The following is a 25356-nucleotide window of genomic DNA, read 5'->3' as shown; positions in this document are numbered from 1 at the left end:
ATCACAGATGGCCCCAGGATGGAACGATGGAACTGTGGCACGTGAACACTTGTCCTTGGGATGCCCAGGGATTACCTAGGAAAGGGTACCTCAGGAGGAATGCCTGAGTGCTGCCCCAGGATCTGGTAGGGGTTAAAATATTAAAAGAAATATAATGTCAATGGCCCCTTAGCCAGGGGTTCGTGGTTGCACAGCCCAATGTGTGGGTGTATGTGGGGGGTGCACTCAGTAACCTCTGGGCAGAAGCTTGGAGGTTACCTCTGCCTTGAGAGGGGAAAGGGCCACTTTTGGAACACTGCTGGGGCAGGTCTGGGGAGGGCAGTGAACAGGAGAGTATGTATGAGTTGGGAGTATCTGGAGGGGCTCTGGGAACTGACTGCCCACCTCTAGGCCTATTTTGGGGCCAGTGTCCTTAAAGGACTCTGGAGGACACTGGGACCATCTTCCCAAACCACAAAGGTTTGGTGAAGGAAGAGGGAGAATGGAGAGATAGGGGAGGAGTGGGTCCGCGGTGTGTGCAGCACCCCCCCCACCCCCCCAAGCGCAGGAGAGAGGCTGAGAAGGTTGAGGGGAAACCCAGGGACTGCCTCTATTCCTGGATAAATGCAATGTCTCCTACCCCTACACACACACACACACACACACACACACCCTTCTCTATTCTTGCTATGAATTTCTCACCAAACAAGCTTCATTAATCGTCTAATAACCAGATTAATTAAGGACGCTGAAAGTAAACAGCAAGAAGGTAATTTGCTCCTGATTACTGTGTAATTGCAGGAGGATGAACTCATTTACATATGCAAAGAAGGCTGCCTAAACAGCAAATGACAACGGAGAGAAGTAATTGTGTACCTGAACCCCCACCCCCACCCCAATCTCTCCCTACTGCTTCTGCCTCCTCCAGCCCCGTACTTAGCCTTCTCTAGAAAGCTGATCACCTGCCTTCGGGCAGCCCAGCCAATCCGGATCGCTGCCCTGCAAGTCCCCTGGCCCAGGCCAGCTCCTGCAGCTCCTTTCCCTCCCAGAGAGGTACGTCTCACAAAACAAGTCTGGCTTTGGCCCTGCTTGAATGGTCTTGGCAACGTGCTTCCCAAACCCAGAGTTCCTTAACTTCAAAATGCTGTCTGCAGTCTTTAATACGACTCCACTAAAAGACAGTGAGGGAGTGCTTTATACGTTGCAAAGCGCTGGGTCAAAGCTTGCTGGGCATTATTTTTTTACCTGAGCAGGGATATGCTGAATGTGCCTCTTCAAAGGCCCCTTAGAATCCTGCCTCATCCAGGAAGCCTTCCTGGATTGTGCCCTTCCCAGAAACTGGCTTTCCTCCGGGGCCGCAATTTGCTAGTTTCTAGAGAAGCGCTGGTCCCACAGCTCCCGCTAAATCCCCGTGTCACGCTGGGGGCTGGAGAGGAGTAAAGAACCCAAAGTACCCCCTCCCCCATCGAGGCTAAGCTCAGGCTTGGGGGGACCCCATGCTGGGGCGCTCCTGGTCCCCCAGGGCCCCGGACGCCAAATTGTTTTCTGATGGCGGCCTCCATCTCTCCTGAACTCAATTTGCGTTTTCAAAGCAGCTAATAGACGCATTAAAAAATCCATTTTCACCGGGGATTGAATCTGACTGGAGCGAGATCAATGCTCAGAGGCCCCCCCCCTCCTCCCCCACTCTGCCCCCGCATCGCCATGGAGACCAGGGAAGCCGCCGCGCCCAGCTGGGCTCCAGCTGGCCTCTCTGCTCCCCTACCTTCCAGCCCCCAGGCCCCACCCCAGTTGTTGTCGTGGCCCTCGTCCACACTCAGCGCTGGTTAGCTCACCTACACCTGCCACACAACCTCGCGCGCGCGCGCGCGCGCGCGTGTGTGTGTGTGTGTGCGCGCGTGTGTGTGAGGGAGGCGGCTGATTTATAGATTGAACTGCACCTCCAAACTTGATTTCAACCCACCACCACCTGCTCAGCCGGCTGTGATCGTTGCACAGCCTTCGGAACCCCACAGCCTGGCCTCTGAGAGGCTGCATCCTGCGTGGGGTTCAAATTCCGCTTGTCCCCTCTGGCCCTGAGACCTTGGGCAGATCACTTCCCCCTCTGGTCCTCCTTCATTTCCTCCTCTGTAAGGGCAATGCTCATACCTTCCGTGCAAGATTGGGGTGAGGGTGAGGAGGAGGAGGAACCACGCTGGTGATGGCAGAGAAATACATTTTCAACCTTGAGCTGCTTTGGGGAGACATGCTGTGCATGTTTATACACATGATGGGAGACAGCCCCCCGCCCCAGCATTGGGGAGCCCCCTGTACTGTGATCTATGTAAGGGCAGGAGCTTCGTCTGCTGTATACTGTGGCCTGATGCCCGGCTGACACTGGTGTGCCTTTTAATATTTGTTGACTATTCAACGTTGAAAGAGGGACCCACCCACTACCATGCTGGAAATTGGAGAATAGACTGGTTTGGCAACTTGGGTCTGAGTCCTGTCTTCTCCACGTAACTACTGTGTGGTCTTGGGAATGTTAGCCAACACCTCTGTGCCTCAGTTAATCTGTTAAATGAAGATAATAATTGTACTGACCTCATAGCGCTGTTGTAGGGGTTAAATGACTCAAATATAGGAAGTTTTAGAACAGGGGTGGCACCCAGTGAGTCTTCAAGAAGTGTCAGCTTTTATTCTTCAAACCTTATGCCACGGTTTTATAGGGGGGGGGGGCCTGCCCCCAGCCCTGTCTCTCCTTTCCCCTGGGTCCTCTGCCCCAGTCCCTGAGTACCTGGCCTCCTGCAAAAGTCCCTCATGATTTCCTTCTGTGTTCTAGTCTTTGGGGATTAGGACACCTGGGTGGGCACAGAGGTCACCTCTTGTTACCAAGTCCATAGCTACTCGCCGGCCTCTGGTCTCCCTGAACTTCAGCTGCTGTGTTCCCTCATTTCTTTTTTTTTTTTTTCTTTTTAAGTTTATTTATTTATTTATTTTTTGAGAGAGAGAGAGAGAGAGACAGCGAGCATACCTGTGGGTGGGGCAGAGAGAGAGGGAGAGAGAGAATCCCAAGCAGCCTCCTCATTGTCAGCATAGAGCCCGATGCGGGGCTCAAACTCATGCACCATGAAATCATGGCCTGAGCCTAACTCAAGAGTTGGACCCTTAACCGACTGAGCCACTCAGGTGTCCCCGTTCCTTCATTTCTGCCCTCAAGCCCTCTTGCTGCCTCTGAAGCCTCTTGCTTTGCTTTGGTCTCCAAAGAGACCCTTAGTGGGTGGGTGAGATTAGGAGGCAGGATCGGGGGGCTGGCCTGGGTTTTGGACAAAACAGATTCTGGAACTGGGGGGATCTGTGGTGCTCAGGTCAGGGCCCCTGGTGGCACTGGCTCCTTATTAGCAAGCACCGCTGATTTTGTGTGGCTCAGCCTGGCATGGTAACAACCTGGTTTTCTTTCGGGAAGAAAAGTGCCTTTGAAGGGTCAGAAAGCTGTTCAGGTCTCAGGGGCCCCCCAAGCTGGCTAGAGCTCCCTCAGGCTTTTAACTCAGCGAGTGGGCCCTCTGGACCTAGCCTCAACAGGAAGGTCAGCCCCTTTACACACACACACACACACACACACACACACACACACCACAGCCCTTCTCACCAAAATCTGGGTGAGTCCCCCCAGCCCCTGCCCTGGTCACCCCCTCTCCAGTTCTCTTTTTCCCTCTGGTGCCCATCATGGGACCATGCTGTTTGGAGAGACAAAGGTATTGAGGTGGGCAGAGGGGCAGAGGGCTCTCAGTGGTTTCCAGTGGAGGACTGGGGAGTTGCTGGCCTATGTGAAATAGATATTTAAGTACTCAGTGATTCCAATGGAATTTGAGGTCCTGGCTTTGAGTCCTGGGTCCACCCTTGAGTGAGCTGGTTCACTTCTCTGTGTCTCAGTTGTTCTACCAGTAAAGTGGAGATGTGAATAGCAACTTTAGTAATAACGATCGCTGCCTTGAAAGGTCATTACAAGGATCAAATGAGACCCAGGAAACTCGTAAACTGGTTAGGTCTTCCCTCCTGGCCTGGGAAGGTAGAACTGGGTATCCCTCCCTTCCATGTCTGCAGAGCCCAGCAAACACCAAGTGCTTAATAAATGTGGATGGATTTGAAAAACCAGAGGTTCCAGGGAGCCCAGGCCTGAACTTATGTGGGAGATAGAGAGAAACCAGGATGTTTCACCAAGAGGAGAGGGTGGTAGAGAGGGAATTGGGGCAAAAGGACATTAAAACATCACGGCTTTCAGGGCCGCCTAGGTGGCTGAGTCAGTTGAGTGTCTGACTTGATTCGTCGTTCAGGTCGTGATCCCAGGGCCGTGGGATCCAGGCCTGCATCAGGCTCCACACTGAGCGTGAAGCCTGCTTAAGATTCTCTCTTTCTCTCCCTCTGCCCCTCTCCCCTGCTTGCTCACTCACTCTCTCTTTCTCTCAAACAAAATTTAAAAATAAGTAAGCAAATAAATAAATGAATCACAGCTTTCATATAAATAAAAAATAAACACGTATGAAAGATTTAGTAGAAATCAGTAAGATGTTACCAGTGCTTCCAAGGAGGGTCCAAAGAGCAGATCCATATATGAGACAGCAGGAAATGAGTTTACAAATAGTTGAGAAACTGGTCAATAGCCATAGATTAGTAATCACTGGTACCCCTACCAGACAAAAGTCACTTGCATTTCTATGGAACAGAATCATTTGCTTTACCATCAGTTTTGTACAACTTACAGGGTTGTACAAACTGCCCCAAGGTGGGTGTAGGTCAGAGGGCCCGGGCTGTGCAGTAGACAGGACACTGAGGGGTCTTCCTCTCATTTCAAAGTTGTTCACCATTTTTTATGGGTCGGGCATGAGAGGTGGCCTGAAGAAGGCCCAGCGGCGGGGCCAAGGACTCAGCTCATCAAAGGCATACGCTTCACCCCCTTTTGGATTTCCTGGGGTCTCTAGCCTTCCTGGGCGTTGAGGCCCTGGTGGGGAGACAGCCTGAGCCCCAGATAGCCCCAGCATCCTTGGCTTTTCTTTTTATTATTTTTTTAAATTGCCATAAAACAAACTTACAGTCAAGCGCACAAAGATTAAGTCTACAGCCTGATGAATTTTTACACACGTATATGCCCATGTCACCATTATTCAAATCGAGATATAGAACATTTCCAGAACTTCAGAGGGGTCCCTCACGTGCCCTCCTAGCCAATAACTAACCTCTATTATTCTGTTACCCTAGATTGGTTTTGTTTGGCTTTGAACTTCAAATGAATGGAATCGTACAGTAGATGTACTCTGTTGTGTCTGCGTTATTTCAGCCATACGATATCTGAGAGCTCCATCCGAGTTGTCATAGACAGCAGTTTGTTCCTTTTCATTGCCAAGTAGTACTCCATCAAATGGTTATACCACAACTGTTTACTCTTCCGCTCTTGGATGCCCATGTAAGTTCTTTCCAGATTTGGGTCGTTCTGGATAAAGCTGCCATGAACATTCTTGCAAGTGTCTTTTGGGAAACATGTTTTTATTTTTCTCCAGTAAATGCTTCAGAATGGAACTGTTGGGTCTTAGGTTTGATACATGCTTAGGTTTAGGAGATGGGGCCAAATGGTTTTCCAAAGTGGCTGTACTGATTTCCATTCTTCCCAGCGGTGTACTGGGAAGTGTAAGTGTTCCAGTTGTTCCGCGGCCTCACCAATGCTTGTATTGTCAGGTGTGTTGGGTTTTTTTTTTTCCCCTTCATCTTAGCCATTCTGGTGGGTTATGGTGGCGTCTCGTTTTGTCTTTGTTTTTATTTTTTTTTTACTTTAGAAAGAGAGAGTGAGAGAGCGTGAGTGGGGGAGAGGGTCAGAGGGAGAGAGAGGGAATCGTAAGCAGGCTCCATACTCAGTGCAGAGCTCTATGCAGGGTTGATCCCATGACCCCAGAATCACGACCTGAGCCAAAATCAAGAGTTGGATACTCAATTGACTGAGCCACGCAGGCTCCCCTTGCGTGTTTTTAAAAAAATTTTTTAATGTTTATTTACTTTGAGAGAGAGAGCTTAAGCAGTGGAGGGGCAGAGAGAGAGAGGAAGACACAGAATCTGAAGCAGGTTCCAGGCTCCAAGGTGTCCGCACAGAGCCCAACGTGGGCTCGAACTTGTGAACCGTGAGATCATGACCTGAGCCAAAGTCAGATGCTTAATGGATTGAGCCACCCAGGCGCCCCTCGTTTTGGTTTTAATTCACATTTTCCTGGTGATTCATGATGTTGAACATTTTGTTGTAGTTTACTGAATATTTGGGATAGCTTGTTTGTGAAGTATCTAGTAAAGTTTTTTGCCCATTTTTAATTGGGTTTTTTTTTTTTTTTTTTTTTTTTTGTAGGAACTCTTGATACATTCTGGGATGTGAGTTCTTTGTCAGATATATGTGTGCATAGGTAGCTTATTTCACTCTGCAGCTTGCCTTTTCACTCTCCTAATGGTTGTCTTTTGATGAACAGATGTTTCAAATTTCAATGAAACCCATTGTTTCTTTTCTAGTTAGTGTTTTTGTGTTATGTGTAAGAAATCTTCGCCTATCCCAAGGTCATGCAAGTATTCTCATATTTTTGCCTAGAAGCTTTATTGTTTTGCTGTTCACATTTAGATCTATGATCCATTTAGAATTAATTTTTGCTTAGTATGAGGTAGGAGTCGAGCTTCCCCCACAACCCCGTTGATCCAATTGATCCAACTGGTCTATCACTTATTGAAAAGACAGTCCTTTCTCCACTGAATTGCAATGGTGTTATTGGGGAGGAAGAATTTTCTTTCTACCCTTGTAGAGTCTTTAGCTAGTCTAAAGAATTTTTTTTTTCAACAGAGAGAATGTAAAGAACGGTCAATTAAAAAGGTATTGTGGGTTAATAATGACACAGAGTAGCTACCACGCCCAGAGCTAGAGGAACAAAGGAAGCAGCCCGGTTATGAAAATTTGGAAGGTGAGGGAGGCCAGTGCTAGGTTCCAGGCCTCTGAGGGGCTGGCCAGCCTAAACATCACCTCCTGGGAGAGGGGGTCCTGATTCTGGTAACGCCCCTGGAGACCACGCCACCCTTCCCTCCAGGACACTGTCCACAGGTGGTAATGCGGTGTTTATGTGTGCTGGTGTCTATCTGCCCTCAGTCTCTCCCCCGGACCTCCAACAGCAGTGATTAGGCCACGCTGTACATCATTGTGCTAAGTGCCCCTCAGATACCTCGTTGACAGAATCATTTCTCAGGGGCAGTACCTCGGGAGTTTCCGCTCTGGCTGGGCTGGGACTCCGTCACGCATCTAAATTCTACTTGACTTTGAACCTGCTCTTTGCCCAGGACTTTGCTGGGACTAGAGTGACCCAGAGGGGCTCAGATAGACTCCTGGGCACAGGACTGAAGGTGGCGCTCCCTCTTGAGGCTGTGCAGGTGCGGGGTGAACCCCGAGATGAAGCTCCCTCCAAGCTCCTCACTGCTTCACGTTCGAACACGAAATTGACATAGGACAGATTAACAAGAGAAAAAACACATTAAATCTTGTACAGGCAGGAGGCTTATAAAAATTCGAGACCCAAGGACAAGTCAAGCATTTGAGGCTTATATGCCATCCTGAGCTGAGGAATGGGATTGGGGCCTGAGGCTTCAGAGGAGGGGAGGGTAGTAAGGACAATAAGAAAAGCAGATGTTGGGCAATTAGATGTTGTTTACCCTGCCATATAGATAGGTCCTTCAGAGAAAAGTTATCTCTGGTCATAGCTCTCTGTCTGAGCCAGGCCCCCTATGAAATTCTTTAGGTAGTTAAGAGAGAGGTGAAAGCTTTTTCTGAGTCTGCTGTGTCTTGATCGCTCCAGCTCATTATCATCTGCATGCCGAAGTGGCATATTTTGGGGTCATGTATTCTACTCCCCTTCGGTGCCCTTGTCATAAATCAGTTGACCATGTATGTATGTGTGGGTCTATTTTTGGATTCTATTAAATTAGTCTATTTGTCTACCCTTAAACCAATATCACAGTGTCTTAATGTTTATTTTTGAGAGAGACAGAGCGTGAGCAGGGGAGGCACAACGAGAGAGGGAGACACAGATTCTGAAGCAGGCTCCAGGCTCTGCTCTGTCAGCACAGAACCCGACGTGGGGCTCGAACTCACAAGCCGTGTGATCATGACCTGAGACGAAGTTGGACGCTTAAGCGACTGAGCCACCCAGGCACCCCGGATATCACAGTGTCTTCATCGCCATAGCTTTATAGAAAGTTTTAAAATCAGGTAGCTTAAGCTGTTCATCTTTGTTCTTTCTTCTTCATGACCGTCTTGGTCATTTTAGATCTTTTGCATTGTCATAGGCCTTTTGCAGTAGGCTTGTTGATTTCCACAGACACCTGCTGGGCCTTTGACTGGGCTCCTGCTGAATCTACAGATCCTTTTGGGGAGGATCGGCGCTACCTGTAATGGAGTCTCCCAGTCCAGGAGCACGGTGTATCGCTCCATCCATGAATGTCTTCCTTAATTTCTCCTGGCATCCGGGCTTCTTTTTAAAACCCTGCTGCATTCTGGCACTTGGTGGGAACTAACTTCCGCCGCAGTGACTGCTGTTGCTGGAAGGGAATTCCGTATCTGGCTGCAGCCCTTCAGGGGGACACCCGGGAATGGGGCCCTGAGAGAGGGAGAGGGACACGTGGAGAGATCTAAGGAGGGAAGGGGGCGGCCAGGACCCCAGCCACAGTCCTGATCGCCGAGCACCCCTCTGGAGGAAAATCTGCTCTGTGGGAGCTCCCTGAGCTTGGCAAATTTGCAGAGGACTCATTTAAAGTGCTTTCCTGTCTGTGGGATGGAAATGGGCTTGTGGCCTCCGTGTGGCATAGCGGTTGCGAGGACTGAAGAACGCACGGTGCAGGGCACTTAGCAGATACTCAATAAGTCATATGGGTGCTTGTTTTGGCCTCAAAGGAAGACTGATACCGCCAGTGTGGACCCAAAGCTGGAAAGGACCAGCTCACGGCCCCCTCCTCCAGTCATGCTTTTTTCCTTTCAAGGACACACGGAAAGTGCCTTAGTAGTCAAAGAGCTGGAAAAATAAGATGACATCTGTCCAGAGAGTTTGAACAGATAACGGAGGCCTGGCCCCGGTGGCGTGTGACTTACTCCTCTTGTCATCACCAGACTTTTCATTCTCTCAACACACGTGTGTTTTATCCCATCACCCAGCTTCCGGGCCCCGGCACCCGCAGTCCGCCTCACCTCGGGCCTCCCTGGCTGTTGAGGGTCCGAGGCCTACAGGTGGAGATTCTGGACCACAGGCACCGGGCTCTGCCAACTCAGCTCGGCCCGCTGGCTGCGGCTGGGGTGGCGGCTCACTGCCAGCTGGTGCCCCCACCCAGGGCGTGCTGGCTCTCCCCAGGCTGGCCGCCGCTCCCACCTGTGCGGACCTCAGGGCTTGACTCTAACGTTAAAGGAACTAATTAAACCCTCCGCAGCTCTTGCTTTGGTTCCTAATCACCGACTTCGTGCTGACAGAAGCAGTTTCTCCCCAGATTATTCTTAAAGGGGGCAAACCCTTTTCCTCCTGAACATCTTCAATACAATTACATGGAAGAGGGCGATTTTAAAATACACGCTACTAAGCGTTTTCCTTTTTAGTTAAGAAACACTCTGGTAGCACGTGTCTTGGGCTACGTATGATCTCATTTAGCCCCGCACTAACCCTGTTGTTATCACCCCCAGTTTACAGGAGAGAGGCACCTGTAGCTGCCCGAGGGGGGCAGATAGTGAGGGACAGAGCTGCGGCTCAGGCCCAGGCAGCCTGGCCCCTTAACGTCATGGTTCATCTCTCGCCCTGGTGGCCTGAGTGGGAAACACCTTCCCCGGGCAGCTGGCCTCAGAGTGGCCTCATTTTAGAACCACCTGGGGCTTCACCCCTGGTAACCCTCCACTGGGCCTACGGTCCCCAGCTCCGAGCCCTCAGCAGGGCTCTCATTAGCTGCTTGCTCCTAGGGGTGGGGTGGGGTATCTACCCGCAAGGTTTCCTTCTTCCGCCCACACTTGGACACTAAAGAGGCTGCCCGAGGGTGGGCAAGAACAGGACTTCTCCCTGTCTGGTTCCTGGCCCATGGCACCCAGGTTGGGGAGAGTTGTTATAGGTAGTCAGGCATTATGACATTTGCAAATAAGGCATGTTCTGGATTCTTGGCATGAAGCAGTTTATGTGGCCACCTGTTATCTAGGGAGCAGCCAGGGCTGCGGTTTGGGGGCACTCAAAGGGAGGAGGCCCCGAGGCAGCCTGCCTGACTTGCTCCTCTTGAACCTGGTCTGATATTGTCCTTCTGAGCTGCTGGAGAGTGAGAGCGAGAGAGACCTAGGTCTTGGTCCCAGCGTCAGCATCCAGGATGCATACCGAGTTCTAAGTAGACTCCTACCTCAGGACCTTTGCACCTGCTATCACTGCTGCCTGGACCGCTCTCTCCCCAGATGGCCGCATGGTTCACTCTTTTACTTCCTTCTGGTCTCTGTTCACGTGCCATTCCTCGGAAAGGCACCCCTGACCACGCCCTTCTAAAATAGCACACACTCTCCAGGCCTCTATCTTCTGGTTTTGCTTTTTCTTTCTTCATAAGTGCTATAAAAACATTCTATGTATCTGTTGCTTTTTTATTTATTGCCTGTCTCTTCCCCACCGGACTGTAAGTTCCATGAGGGCAGGGACTTTCAACCCTTGTTCATTACTTAGTATTCTCGGTGCCTAGAACATGTCTGACACAGTACGTGTTCGATAAATACCCACTGAATGATTGATCAGCGAGTGCTGTGAGGCAGAACTGCTGCCCTGTGTCTCTGTGACCACCTCTCCTTGTCTATATAAAGGGGAGACGGAGGCTGCTCTCCTATATGACCAGAGGGTGTCTGTAGCTGTCAGGATAGGCCAAGTTATGCTGCAGTAACAAACAAGCCCAGAAGCTCAGTGCTGAGCTCTGACTTCCCTGGGCTTTCCCACTATCTCATCTTTCACAATGTGCCCTGTGTCTTCGCCTCTCCTATGATAAGGAAGTGTTGAGTAGTAACATGCCATCGGTCTCTCTAGATCAATCGTATCTGTAGGCTGTGAGTTCTTGGATTTTTCCCTGATACCTCCACTGCCCACCCCCCCAAATCTGGCAAGAAACCGAACTCCAATCACTTGTCCCACCCAAATTTTTACACCCTGCTTGTGACGTCTGTGTCCTCTTTTCAAGGAAGCCTAGAGACAGATCATTTTACCAGCAGGGTGTGAACCTGCAGTGATGGCTGAATAGCTATCAGTGATTTAGGGCCTAATAGGAAAGATGGCCGCCCCAAAGCTAGAAGACCTGCTGCCCCCAACTTGCCACACACACACACACACACATACACACACACACCAAATCGTTTACAGTGAATGGGGCCTCACCTTAAACTAAGAGCTGCAACACACAGAGATGGGGGGGGCGGGGAGGGGGGCGAGCAAAGCCCACACAGAGCGGCACACAGAGAAGGGCTCTCACTCCCTGGGTGGGGTTCAGGTAGGGCTTCCCGGAGGAGGGGCTCCCCTAAGCTAAGTGCAGAGGCTGGGGCTGGGAGCCTGGTGAGGGCAGGTGGGGGAAGCTGCATGGGGCAGGAGGAGGAGGAGGGGAAGGGAGAGGGAGGCAGGGGGGCTGGCACTTTGGAGCAGAGGCTTCTCTACAAACCTGCTGGGGAAAATCAATACCTGGTTGGGTCTCCAGGCCCCGGGCTTGAGTACCTTGTGCAGAAACTCCATGCACAAAGCAGGCCTCTCAAACCTCACTGGAGCAGCCTGAGGTTGGCACAACCCCACGGAGGGGAATTTTGCAATGCCATTCAAAAGTAAGTGTCTTTTCCTTCCAGCCCTGGAGTTCCACTGCTCCCGGGGGCCTGGGTCCCTGGGTCCCTGGGATGGCTCTGTCCTCTTCAACTTCTTCTTCTTCTTCTTTTCAAGATGATTACTTATTATTGAGAGACAGAGAGGGACAGAGCGTAAGCGGGGAGGGGGCGAGAGAGAGGGAGACGCAGAATCTGAAGCAGCCTCCAGGCTTTGAGCTGTCAGCACAGAGCCAGACGCAGGGCTCGAACTCATGAACCATGAGATCATGACCTGAGCTGAAGCCAGACGCTTAACCGACTGAGCCACGCAGGCACCTCTGTCCTCTTCAACTTCTGATGGGGTAGACGCCCTCTCCCATGAACTGCCTGCATGAACAAGCTCCCATTCCTTTGCATGGCCTCAAGGCCCTGGGCTCCCTCCTTCTGGGGCCTCCTGTCCCTCTGTTTCTCTGTCCCCACCCTGCAGGCATCACCACACCAGTGCTGGCCCCATCTCTGTTCCCTGACTGAGCCTGCTCTCCCCCCACTTCTGGCCTCTCCTTGTGCCATCCACTCAGCCTGGAATGCTGTTTCCACTCTCCATCTGTCAAACCCCTGGTCACCTTTCAAGACCTCACCAAGGTGGCACCTTGCTGAGGACCCCCTCAGAGCCCCAGTCAGAGCCTCTCCTCTGTGCAATGGATCACCAAGATGGCTGACTAGAAAGCGGGGCAAGGAAGCCCAGGGGCTGAGAGCCTGAAAGAAGGATTGGGACCAAGAGACCAAGGAGAGCAAAGGAGGGTAACTTCCGGCCCCATTCATCCTGAAGTATGGGGTGGGGGAAGGGTACAAGAGGGGTTACAGAGGTACTGGGAAGGAATCATCTGGATTTCGCAAGGCCCTGAGGTGATGGGAAGGCTGTAAGAAGAGGGAGGTGGTGGTAGCCCAGGAGGGAGCCTGGGGGAGGGAGAGGATTAGGGCTCATGGGAGGAGGTGGGGGGCGGGGCAAGGGCTGGTGGGCTCCTGGGAAGCCATGGGGATTTGAGGTGATGAGGGGAAGTCTCTAGAGGGGCCACCCATTTTGATTGCCTGGGCCAACTCAGGGGACAGTGGCTCCCAGGAGGGTTTTGAATCAGGGGTTTCTTTCCATCAAGATGCAGACAGCACATACACCAGACTGTGTAGACAGCACAGGCTGCTGTGTAGACAGTATGTTTGCATATGTCTAGGCTCACAAGAGGTAGGAGAAGCTGGTAGAAGGATCTGGTGGCTTGAGGATGGGAGGGGGACAAGGGGGACCTTTTTTTTTTTTTTTACAAATATTTTATCATGATAATTTTTAAGCATACAGAAAGGTTGAAAGAGTCGAATAGAGGACACCCATCTATCCACCACCTAAATTCTATAATCAACATTTCACTAGGTTTACTTTATCCCACATCCTTCCATCCATCTTATTTTTTGAGGCATTTCAAATTGGTTGCAAGCATCAGTATACTTCACCCCTAAACACTGCGGGATGTGCATCATTAACTAGAGTTCAATGTTTGTTTATAGGGTTGTTTTTTTTTTTATGTTTGTGTGGGGATGTCTGGAGATGATATTTACATAAAGTGAAATGCACAAATCTTAAGTGGAGGAGCATTCCTACAGCTCTGAAAAGGGATTATCCCTGTGTAATCCAACTTCCGCCAAGATATAGAACATGACATCACCCCGGAAAGTTGCCTTATGCCCGCTCCCGGAGGATCTCTGCAAAGCTGTTCATTGTATAACTTTTGCGTGATTGATGTTCACCAATGTCCATTCTCCCCTTGAGCACGTGGCTGCCCAGAGAGGACTACATTCCCCAGTCTTCCTCATGGCTTGGTGCAGTTATGTGATTAAGTTCTTACCTCTGGAGTATAAGTAGAAGCATCATGTGGCTGCTTCTAAAAGCCATCCTTAAGGGGCGCCTGGGTGGCTAAGTCTGGTAAGCGTCTGACTCTTGGTCATGATCTCATGGTTCATGAGTTCAAGCCCCGCATCGGGCTCTGGGCTGACAGTGTGGAGCCTACTTGGGATTCTCTGTTTCTCCCTCTCTCTCTGCCCTTCCCCTGCTGGCGCATGCCCTCTCTCTCAAAACAAAGAAATGAACTTTAAAAAATAAAAAAATGAAAACCATCCTTAAAAGACAGCTGGTGTATCCTTGGCCCCTTTCTTCGTCTCTCCTGCCTCCTTCCTGTTGCCTGGGACACAGCTCTCATGGCCGCCATGTTGGGCCATGGAAAAGGGGACCCACCTGATTTCAGCCCCTGTCAAATGACAGCCTCTGTTACAGTCAAATCTATTCTTTTTTTCAATTAAAAAAAAATGTTTATTTACTTTTGAGAGAGACAGAGACAGAATGCGAGTGGGTTGGGGCAGGGAGAGAGGGAGACATAGAATCTGAAGCAGGCTCCGGGCTCTGCGCTGCCAGCACAGAGCCCGACGCAGGCCTTGAACTCACGAGCTGCGAGATCACGACCTGAGCTGAAGTTGGACGCTCAACCGACTGAGCCCCCCGGGAGCTCCTAGTCAAATCTAAGCTAATGACAAACTTCTGTGCTTTTTAAATGTTGTATTATGTGCACGTTTCACCTACTGAAAAAATTAAATTATTTTAACATGAGAGTAAACATCAAACAAATATAAAAAGGGCCTCTGCTGTAGAGATGGTTGTCTGCCCTTCCCGCCCCAGGAAAGCAGTAGTCAAGCCGTAGCTGGTCTATTAGTTATATCTGTGGATTGGTGTCACACAGCAGAGACCCGAATTAACAGCGGCTTAAACAAGATAGAAATGTGTTTCTCCACACGTAAAAACTGGAGCCAGCCAATATCACAGATTTGTGACCCAGCTTTTATTCTCCCAACATTCGGTATTAGAAGAGCCACAGTTCACAGGGACCTGTTCAGTTTACACAGAAAACAAAGCCTGGACGTTGGGCCTCACACTTGAGGTGGCCACGGGATGCTGTGCTTTCCAGGAGCTGTAGGTAGCCCCCTGGCCCACACCGTGGTGAACCCTCTGACACCTGCCTGCACCCTGGGCAAGGGCCCCTCCTGCCTGCAGCAAAACCTTCCAAATGCAGGGGGCGCTCCCAGCGCCAAACATCTCAGGCCTGGGCCAGCTCCCCACCTTTGCTCGAAGGCTGGCTCCAAATTGCCATACGGGTTCCCAGACAACCTCTCAGCCCCCAGGGCCCTCCTCCCGGGGCCTGGGGATTTGGGGGTGAATTCTCCTTATCGGGCCCTGCAGCAGGTTATCAGCCAGGCTCCCGCCCTCTTGCTGACATCCAGTGATGTTCACACAGCAAATCTTAATCTTCTTAGGCCGTCTTCACTCGCAGCTGTCAGATTCTGCGCCCACTGCCCTCTCAGCCTTCAGCTCCTGATCCCAGCCGTCACCGTTCTACACCCTCCTCTCCCCCAACGGGGCATCCTGGGGAGGGAGGTGTCATCCCAGGGAATGTTTATCTGGCACAACTATCCCTTAAAAGTCACCCTTTGGGGCTGCCTGGGTGGCTCCGCCGGTTAAGAATCTGACTCTTGGTATCAGCTCAGGCTGTGATCTCATGGTTTGTGGGTTTGAGCCCTGCATTGGGCTCCGTGCTGACAGCTGACAGCACGGAGCCTGCTTGGGATTCTCTCTCTTCCTCGCTCTCTCTGCCCCTCCCCCACTCGTGCACACATTCACACACTCTCTCTCTCTCAAAATCAGTAAACTTGAAAAAAAAGTCACTCTTGGATTCGGGACTTTCATGAGACCAGCAGCAATGATAGACCCCGGCAGTAGCAATAGTAATTAGCCCTACGGTTTTCTAAGTGCCTAGCAGGCGACAGAAGTTCTCCTGACGTTTCCTGAGGCAGGAACTTGTTTGCTTCCATTTTGCAGATGAAGAAACTGAGTGTCCGTCCGAGGTGTTAACAGACACTTCCAAGGGTTGGATTTCAGGCCAAAGTGCCCTGCAGCTCGACGGCTATATGCTTTCCAAAGTCGAGGACAAGGCCTGGAGTCTGGTCCAGCTCAGTCCCTTGCCGGCTGTGTCACCCTGGGCAAGGCCCTTAGCCTCACCCACCTGGTTTCTGAACCTGTAAAGTGGGAAAGGGGGGTGCGTGGGACGCAGAGACATGATACGTGTGACCTCCTGTCTGTCTCCTAGGCTCTCTAGGGCAGGGACCCCTCCCGGCCTGGCCCTCCGTGACCTTGCTCAGTGCTGTCATGGTGACCTGAGTTGCCGGGGCTTCTGTTGACTGACACACCTCAGGGGGACCCAAGGGTGGGGAAAGGGGGAGTCACAGGGGCTCCTTAGGGCGGGATGGGATGAGGAGGTAAGAACAGGGAGGGGTGTGGACATGAGGGTGGGAAGGGACAGAGATCTGAAGACGCCAGGATGACAAGGGGCTGGGGGGAGTTTTAGAGCAGGGCAGAGGGACCCCGGGTAGCACACCACGAGAGAAAGACAGAGATCCAGCGAGCTACGACATTGGGGGGCGGCTCCTCTGAGAGCCACTGCTTGGCGGAGGGTCCTTGGTCCTGGATGGCTGCAGGTCTCATCTGTCCTCTCCACTCTGCACCCCTCAGACCTGCCCACTCCTTCTGAGCTTGGCGATGTCCCAGTTCTGCCTCTAGCGCTCCAGGGAGCTCCTGCAGCAACCGGCCCCTTCAGGGAGGCCCTACCACCGCAGAGCCCTCCCCACCGCCCCTCCTGCCGCGACAGCATGCGGTGCCGGTGGGGGTGGGCAGTGGGTGACAGGGGAATCCAGGGCAATGAATTACAGAGAAACCTGTCAGCCCTCAGGGCAGCCTTTGGAGGTGGGGGCAGGTGGCAATTTGGAGAGCAAACTCTAGGTTGTTTACCCACTGAAGCGTCTCCGGGTAGGTATTTACTTTTCTGCGATGCTGGTGGGGGGAGAAAATGAGCATGGGGCCTCCGGGGGCCTCAGCAAACAGCAGAGAGGCGTCTGTGTGTTAACTGATTCTGTCAGCCGGCTAGGCACCTCACGGAGGTGATTGGCATGCTGGGTCTGGGCCGCCTCGGCGACAGCTCGGAGGGCTCAGCACTGGCCAGCCAAGAGGGAAACGCGGTCAGTGAGGCTGCACCCCGCCAGCACCCCGCTGTCCAGAGAGGGGAGGTCACAGCCCAACCAGAGCCGGACCTGTCCCACAGGGGAAGCATTTCTGGGAGAGGGACTGGGGCCGTGTGGTCACCGGGCACTCGGGGCCAGGCTGGGCACGGCTGCTGCCAGAGCACGGGGCTGTCCTCCAGCCGACCTGATGTCCAGGCAGCTCTGATGTCCAGGAGGACCCTAGCAGGCCTGGGCATGAGACCCGGGCACCCTTCAATCCTTTGAGGTCTTTTGAGCGTAGGGACGAGGAGGTCTGTTGCTGTCTTGAGGGCTACCTGGGAGGCTCACATGTATCGATGGAGAATGTTGTTTTAAGTTGGCTTGTTTATTTTGAAAGAGGGTGTGTGAGCAGGGGAGGAGCAGAGGGGGTGGGGAGAGAGAATCCCAAGCAGGCTGTCAGTACAGAGGCTGACTTGGGGCTTGAACGCGTGAACCATGAGATCATGACCTGAGTGGAAATCAGGAGTCAGACGTTTAACCGACTGAGCCACCCAGGTGCCCCTGTATTGATGGAACTTTGTAGAATTTGAAGAGCTAAGAATTTGAAGGGCTAAGAAACACAGGGTGTAATCCTTTCCCAGACGCATTTCTGGAGGTTGACTGATTCTCTCTTTTTTTTAAAAAAAAATTTTTAATGTTTACTTATTTTTGAGAGAGGGAGAGAGACAGAGCATGAGTAGGGGAGGGACAGAGAGAGAGGGAGACCCAGAATCCGAAGCAGGCTCCAGGTTTCCAGCTGTCAGTGCAGACCCTGGCGTGGGCCTCGAACTCACGGACCGTGAGATCATGACCTGAGCCGAAGTCAGATACTTAACCAACTGAGCCACCCACGCGCCCCAATTGATTCTGGTTTTAATAGAGAGGAGGTAGAGAGCGGCACTGTTCTGTGCCTTGGTCCCCTCACCTGTGGAATGGGTGTGATAATAAAAATACCTCCCTCAGGGCGCCTGGGTGGCGCAGTCGGTTAAGCGTCCGACTTCAGCCAGGTCACGATCTCGCGGTCCGTGAGTTCGAGCCCCGCGTCGGGCTCTGGGCTGATGGCTCAGAGCCTGGAGCCTGTTTCCGATTCTGTGCCTCCCTCTCTCTCTGCCCCTCCCCCGTTCATGCTCTGTCTCTCTCTGTCCCAAAAATAAATAAACGTTGAAAAAAAAAATTAAAAAAAAAAAATACCTCCCTCAAGGGTGGATGTGAGGACAATGAATCTGTCCCTTGAAAGTTCCCAGGGAGTGCTCAACAGTGTTGACTCCTACTCTGTGCATGGTTGTTGGGCATTGTCTCTGTGCCAAGGACCCACGGACAAGATCACACACCGCAGTTCTCAAGGTCTGGTCCCAAGACTCTTTCAGGGGTGAGGGGCTCAAGGTCAAAACTATTTTCATTTGAATACTAAGGCGCTATTTTTTTTCATTGTGCTAATATTGGCAACTAATGGTGCCCAAGCTGTGGCGCCTAAAAATGCTGGTGCCTACGGGCACCTGGGCGGCTCCTTGGTTACACATCCGACTCTTGAGTCCAGGTCTGGTCATGATCCCAGGGTCGTGGGATCAAGCCCCACCATGGGCTCTGCACTGAGCGTAGAACCTGCTTAAGATGCTCTCTCTTTCTCTCTCTCTCTTCCTCCTTCTGCCCCTCTCCTTCTCAAAAAAAAAGAAAGAAAGAAAGAGAAGAAGAAAGAAAGAAAATAAAAAATGCTAGTGCCTCAATACAAATCTGGCTGGTGGCACCAAACTGTACCAAGCAAACAGTGACCACGGTTTTCTTTTCTTGCAGGAAGGAGAGGAACACTTTTCCCTTCTTCCCTTCCAGGTGGTTCAGCTGGTCCAAAAATTAAATTGACAGAAGACAGATTAACAGGAGAAAAACAAATTTAATTTCACATATGGGAGCTCATAAAAATATGAGACTCAGAGAAGTGACCGAAGCGGACAGCTTTCATACTTTTAGGCACAGAAACAATACCTTTGTGAAGAATTGATAAGACAAAGAAGTTGGGGGCTTGTGGCAGTAAATTAATGACAAAGTAGCAGGTTTTGTTTATCCGGCCTTCTTGGCCCCACATTCTGTACCGCCGGGGATGAGGATGTTTCTACCTCCTGGTACACTGAGGGTACCTTTCACATGGGGGACTTATTTCCCGCTTTCAAGGGGGACAGAGTAGGGTCAGAGTATCCTTCTTGCGTGTTTCCCAAGTAACCGTAGTTCAAAATAATCAGTATGTCAAAGTGGTATATTTGGGGGCGGCCTGCCCTGAACTCCATCACCAGCTGCACTGAAAGTCCTTGATTTGCCAATAAAAATCATTAACTTTATTAAATCTGTATCTTTGAGTACACATCCTTTTAATATCCTGTGTGCTAACGTGGGAAGGACAGAGAAGGCATTTCGGCTGCATCTCGAAGCGCAATCATTGTCTCAAAGGATAGCGCTACGTGATTGGTGGAGTCGGAAGCGGAAGCAGCCATTTTTTCATGGGGCACTGTTTTTACTTGGAAACAACAACAACAACAACCTGTAGACAAACTAGTTATTTTTCTCGGGTATTTGACATAATTTTCTTGAAAATGAATGAAGGGAGCATGTTGCTCCAAGGAAAACAATGGCATTTGTTGCCAATGATAACATTTGAGCTTTCAAGCAAAACTTTGAATTTGGGACCAATTTTCTCTGGGACCAGGAGCTTGACAGCTTCCTAATAACTTAAAGACTTTATTTCCGAATGGCCAACACAGGGTGTTACAAAATCTTACACGGGTAAAAGAGCATTCAAAGTGTAAGATAGACCAATGGATTTTAATGTAACAGAATACAAAAAGTTTGTTGGTGAGGTTTCAGATTCCAGACTTGAACTCACCCTTAAGAATCTACAGCAGGTTGGTGCACCTGGCTGGCTCAGTCAGTAGAACATGAAACTCTTGATCTCAGGGTTGTGAGTTCAAGCTCCACATTGGGCATGGAGCCTACTTAATTTTAAAAAAAGAAAAAAGAGGGGGCATCTGGGTGGCTCAGTTGGTTAAGTATCCAACTTTGGCTCAGGTCATGATCTCTCACGGTTCGTGGGTTCGAGCCCCAGGTCGGGCTCTGTGCCGACAGCTTGGAGCCTGGAGCCTGCTTTGGATTCTGTGTCTCCCTCTCTCTCAAAAATAAACAACATTTAAAAAATTAAAAAAAAAAAAATCTATGACCTCTGTTGAGGTTTGGTGTAATATCAAAGACGAATGTCCACAATAACGGAAGAGGCTACTGGAATTCTCTCTTTCCCGGCTCCCTATCTGAACGAGGCCAGATTTTCTTCGTCTACTTCAACCAAAGCAGCATATTGAAGGTAGAATATGGAATATTCAAGATAGAATATGGAAGCACGTGTGAGGACCCAGCTGTCTTCTGTTAAGCTAGACGTTTAAAGAGATTTGCAAAAATATGAAAAATTCTGCTCTTTTGTTTCCCCAAATAGTCATCTTTCACAAAAGTGTATTCCTGTTTTTAACATGTACTGAGTTTCTTATTTTCATCTTTAAGTGAGTTAATAAATGAAAACTTAAAATTGTCTCAGCTTTAATTTCAAGTGTGGTAAAATATTGATAAACCTACATCAAACCAAAGCTCTCTGGGGTCCTAAATAATTTTTAAGAGTGTAAAGGGGTTCCGACACCAAAAGGTTTGAGAACTAATGGTCTAGTACATGTGGGGTGGGAACAAGCAAACCGTTATACCCAGTGGGGCGAAGGCTGATGTGGGAGGAAGATCGACTGACTGCTGTAAGGTAGAGGGGCAAGTTAGGAGGGCTTCTAGGAGGCGGTGACCTTTAAACTCAGCTAAACGTGGCAGACAGGAGATTGTCCAGGTTACGAGAACAGAGGCTGGTATGGGTGTTATGGATCCTTCTATCAGCTTCTGACTTAGAAAACCTACAGGTGAGCCCGGCTGAGCTGCCGCGGCCAGCGGCTCCCATGCAGGGAATCCCGAAAGGTCTGGACAAATCGAAAAAATAGCTTCTGGCTGGGTGTGCCGACACTGTTGCCGAACTAACTCGGATAAACTCGTTTGTCGCAAGAGAAGCCAGTAACTCAAGAGACAGGGCTGTGGAAGAGAGAAAGGGAGAGATGTATTCTGGGTGCCGGCAGTCAGGGTAGGTGGCATGCTCAAGCCTTAACATCTGACCTATCTGCCTGCAAGATGGACACCTGGAGTTTTATAGGAGAGGTTCAGAGGGGGGTACGTGCAAGAGAGGAGGCGGGTGTGTGTGTGTGTTTGTGTGTGTGTGTGTGTGCACGCGTGCGATCATGGATGGGGTTGGTCTGTGCTCAGCGCGCGATCCTGGGCAGGAGAAGGGACGTGTGGGGTGAGGTCTTCTGGGCCTTCGGTTGCTATATGGGCTTTTCCTGGCCTGGCTATTGGAAAGTTCCAGTCATTACAAAACATCTTTATCAATGCCTCAAGAAAGTGGAATGCGAAAGAAACACAAAGGGCTTTAGTTAGGGCATGATTTAAGGGCTCTTGTCTATTTCTGGTTTTTAACTGTTGGGATCTATAGCGGACCAAGAGGACTTGCTGACACGAGGAATCTCCAACAAACAGCAGGCAGATCCCCAGAAAACCATGTGAAAGGTTAATTGAGACCAAAACATCTGAACAACGATTTGAGCCGTTTACCCCAGACAAAAACACTCAGGCTTTTGCGTACTCTTCCCTCTGAGGGCACCCTGTCTACACATACCCAGTGTAGGCAGATTCCCCCACCCCCAGCAGAGAGGCCTGTGGACACACGGCCAGAATTGGATCATTCACCAAAACCGTGTCCTGTCCACCCTGGCCCCCAACCTCCAAGCCGGGGTGAGCACAGGGCCTGCCTCCTCCTCTCAAGGCCTCCTTCCCAGGGGCTTTATCAGTTTCCAGGGTTTAGCCAGCCTGAGGGAACAGGGAGGAGGAGAAGCTCTGGCCCAAGGGGAGGAGCCAGGCCTTTTAATCACCCAGAGTCCTCTGGACCTCTGTCTCCAGCTGGGGCAGGAGGTGGGCAGGCCTGTGCCCTCCAAGTCCCTCCAACCCACAGCCCGTGGCCCTAGCACCGTAACAGAGCGTCTTGCTTTTTGCAGTGGGGCTGGCCCCGTTACTAGCAAGAGGTCAAAAAGGGCACTCAGGCTGCCCCAGGGTGGGGGCAGCAACAGGAAGAAATTCAGTGAAGCTTCTTGTTAAATATTCACACTCTCTCCCTCTCCAGTCTCCCCCGCCCCCTTGCCCTGGGGAGCCAGGACTCCACCCTCCTCCCCTCCTGTGCAGCTGCCTTCAGCCCCTCCTCCAGGAGCTCCGAGTCAGGGTGACCACGGACTTCTGGCCCTGGGGACCTCCTCTTGCACAGTCTGTACCCCCCTAGACCTCTGTGCAGTGCTGTTACTTCCTCCCCCGACTTCTCCAGGGGGTGCTCCTCCGGGCCTCTACCCACCTTGCTGGCCCCCCACACCTCCAGTGGCTTTGCTCCCCCCCTCTACCCTCCTGCTGTCTGAGGTCCCAGGCACCGCCCTTGACCCCTGAAACTGTCAGGAACACGTGCAGCTGCAGCAGCAAGCAAGGAAGACTTGAATGACCGCGACCTTTTAATTTTTCTCATACACCGAGAAGTCTGGAGAGGAGAGTCCGCACCAGCCCAAGCCGCCCAGGGATGTCACGTGCTCACCACTAGCTGCGAGGGAGGTTGAGAGGGTTTGTTTCACTGGTGTTCTTCCCATTTCTGGCCCAGAGCTCCTGAAACTCTTGGAATATCCTAAGTGACAAGGCGGCAGCGTGTCTTTTGTTACGCGAAAGGGGCAACTTTTGTAAGCCTGGGGGCTGGTTGCCTGGAGAAGGAGCCAGAGCCACAGGGGATTATGGGATTCAGTCCTTCCCGCAGACCTTCAGGGAGGGGGGCGGGGAGGGTGAATCAGTTGCCCGTGGCCTGTGATTTAATCGTCACATCTGCGTGAGCAGGTCTCCACAAAAGCCCAAAAGGACGGGGGTTCAGGGAGCTTCCAGATTGGTGACCACGTGGCGATTCAAAGAGGGCACGGGTTGGGGCGCCTGGGTGGCGCAGTCGGTTAAGCGTCCGACTTCAGCCAGGTCGCGATCTCATGGTCCGTGGGTTCGAGCCCCGCGGCAGGCTCTGGGCTGATGGCTCGGAGCCTGGAGCCTGTTTCCGATTCTGTGTCTCCCTCTCTCTCTGCCCCTCCCCGTTCATGCTCTGTCTCTCTCTGTCCCAAAAATAAATAAACGTTGAAAAAACAAAACAAAACAAAACAAAGAGGGCACGGATGCTCTGCACCCCTCCCCCTACCTCTCTTCCACCTGCCTGTTGCTGAGTTATGTCCTTTTATAATAAACTGGTGATCTAATAAGGAAATGTTTCTCTGAACTCTGCGAGCAAATTCATCGAACCCAAGGAGGGGTTGTGGGAACCTCCGATTTATGACCAATCCATCGGGTGACAGCCTGGGCTCCGGACTGGCGGCTGAAGTGGGGACAGTCGTGTGGGACCCAGCCCCTAACCGGTGGCATCTGACGCTATCTCCAGGTAGACAGTGTCACAATTGATTGACTTCACAGGACCCCCCAGCTGGCGTCACAGAATGCTTGGTATGGGGGAAACCCCCAAACACTGGAATTGGGTCCAGAGTGGACCGTGAGTGGGCAGCCAGCCCTCCATGGGCACAAATATCTACTCCTGGAGAAAGAACTCTTCTCCCTCGGGCCCCTGCATCCTGATGCCTCCGAAATTGTTTTGAACCACTGACTTCTCTCCTGGGCTCTCTTCTGATCAGCGATTCCAGTTGCCTGGGCTGGTGTCACCTTAAAACCACAGGCCCCCAAATCCAGCCAACCAAGACAAGCCCTCTCACCAGGTCAACAGCCCCGCGGTTCTCTTGGTTGTCCAAACTGGAAACAGCCCCCTTCTCTCTGTCCCTACATCCAATGCGAAGCTTCTGCCTTGGCAATGTCTTCCCAGGGTGGCCAGCTGGTCCCAACTCTCCCACAGCCGCACCCCCATCCCCCATCCCCCATCCCATTGCTGTCTCTAGCTCCCTCCCCACCCCACTGGGCGGCTGTCTAGGACAAACATCTACAGGTTCGCAGGACTTCCTGATGCTCTGGGTCCCCATCGTCTGGCCCCAGCTCACTCATCTGGCCCCGTCTGATATTCTAATCCTCTACATCTCTGAACCTGGCAGGGACATTTGTGTGCACATTTGTGTGCAGAAGTATATACGTGTGCCCACACACCGTGCTCTGTTCTCGCACGAGATGATGGGGAGGAGGGACACTCGATGAATGTCCCCTGTCCTGGCTAGGCACTCCCGCCCATGCATGGTGCACTCTTTGTGCCACAGGCCGGCTCCCTGCTCACCCATTACTCCCAGAATGTGCTGCATGATGGCTTTGATTCCATGCGGCCCCTCCTTGTACTTCCCCCGCCACTCCTGCACTCATAACTGCCCTGTCTACTGCATTTTGGTCAAGATCCTGAGCAGATTCCAGCACAAGCCACAGGTCAAGGCAGCCTCTGTCACTAGTGATTAGCTGCCCCTAGTCAGGTGCCTGCTCTGTTCCACTCGGGGCAGGCATGAGATCATGTGGTCCGCACCAGGTTGACCTGCCAAGGGGGCTGGAGCCATGGGGGCAGGGGGTGATGACCTTCAGCAATCCTATACCCGTGTCCCCAGGTCCTCTGCTCTGTCAAAGCCCTTCTCAAATATAATCTCCTCCCAGAAGCCGACCTTCCTTGCAGTTTCCGGCTGCTGGGCACAGGGGCTGGCTTGGAAAGAAGGCCCGTGGCAGGAAAGAGGAGAGAAAAGCGCTTACCTGCAGAGGGCACGGAAGCTTCCCCAGCTGCAGCTGAGTCAGAAGTGGGTGGGGGAGACGAGGCGTGGGGCAAGATGGAGGGAGCAAGGTGTCCCCTTTGGACAGGGCGCCAGCCCCAACTCGCCCCTTTATCTTCTTCATTACCTGCTGCCCTGAGGGCTGCTACGTTTGTGAGCCTTGCCAGCCGCACGGATCCTTTTTTAATGTTTATTTATTTTTGAGAGGGAGAAGGACAGAGCATGAGCGAGGGGGGGGGGGGGGCAGAGAGCGAAGGAGACACAGAATCCAAAGCAGGCTCCAGGCTCTGAGCTGTCAGCACAGAGCCCAATGTGGGGCTTGAACTCACAGACCGAGAGATCACGACCTGAGCTGAAGTTGGCAGCTTAACCGACTGAGCCACCCAGGCGCCCCTGCACCCAATCCTTTTATAGAGGACACTGAGGATCAGGGACAGGGGAGGCCAGAGATGTCAGCCAAGATCACATTGCTGTGCTGGGCCCGGGAGCCCTGACTCCCACGGGAACATTCCCTCCCACCCCAAGGCTTGCTGGTGGCCGGTTCTTTCTGCCTCAGGAACACAGAAG

The 25356-nt window shown here is 51.7% G+C and overlaps 1 protein-coding gene and 1 long non-coding RNA gene across 2 annotated transcripts in view; one reads left to right on the top strand and one right to left on the bottom strand.

Annotated features, from left to right (window-relative positions):
* Positions 1-19268, top strand: part of GRM4 (glutamate metabotropic receptor 4) — a 151556-nt gene extending 132288 nt beyond the window's left edge. The window contains exon 11 of the mRNA XM_040473232.1: positions 18719-19268. Within this exon, the coding sequence (XP_040329166.1) occupies positions 18719-18819 (101 nt within the window). The 3' untranslated portion in view covers positions 18820-19268. The remainder of the gene's footprint in view (positions 1-18718) is intronic.
* A 3246-nt stretch (positions 19269-22514) lies between these two features.
* On the bottom strand, positions 22515-24770 carry LOC121029309 (uncharacterized). The gene is made up of 2 exons (XR_005789672.1): positions 23250-24770; positions 22515-22703 (listed from the first exon to the last, which is right to left on the bottom strand). It is a non-coding gene; the product is annotated as an uncharacterized LOC121029309 (long non-coding RNA).
* Positions 24771-25356: the final 586 nt, after the last annotated feature.

The sequence above is a fragment of the Herpailurus yagouaroundi genome, unplaced genomic scaffold (assembly GCF_014898765.1).
Source record: "Herpailurus yagouaroundi ecotype Mexico unplaced genomic scaffold, PumYag 139, whole genome shotgun sequence".
Taxonomy (NCBI): domain Eukaryota; kingdom Metazoa; phylum Chordata; class Mammalia; order Carnivora; family Felidae; genus Herpailurus; species Herpailurus yagouaroundi.
The sequence above is the reverse complement of the archived record's forward strand: the minus strand, read 5'-3'. Positions and strand labels throughout refer to the sequence as shown.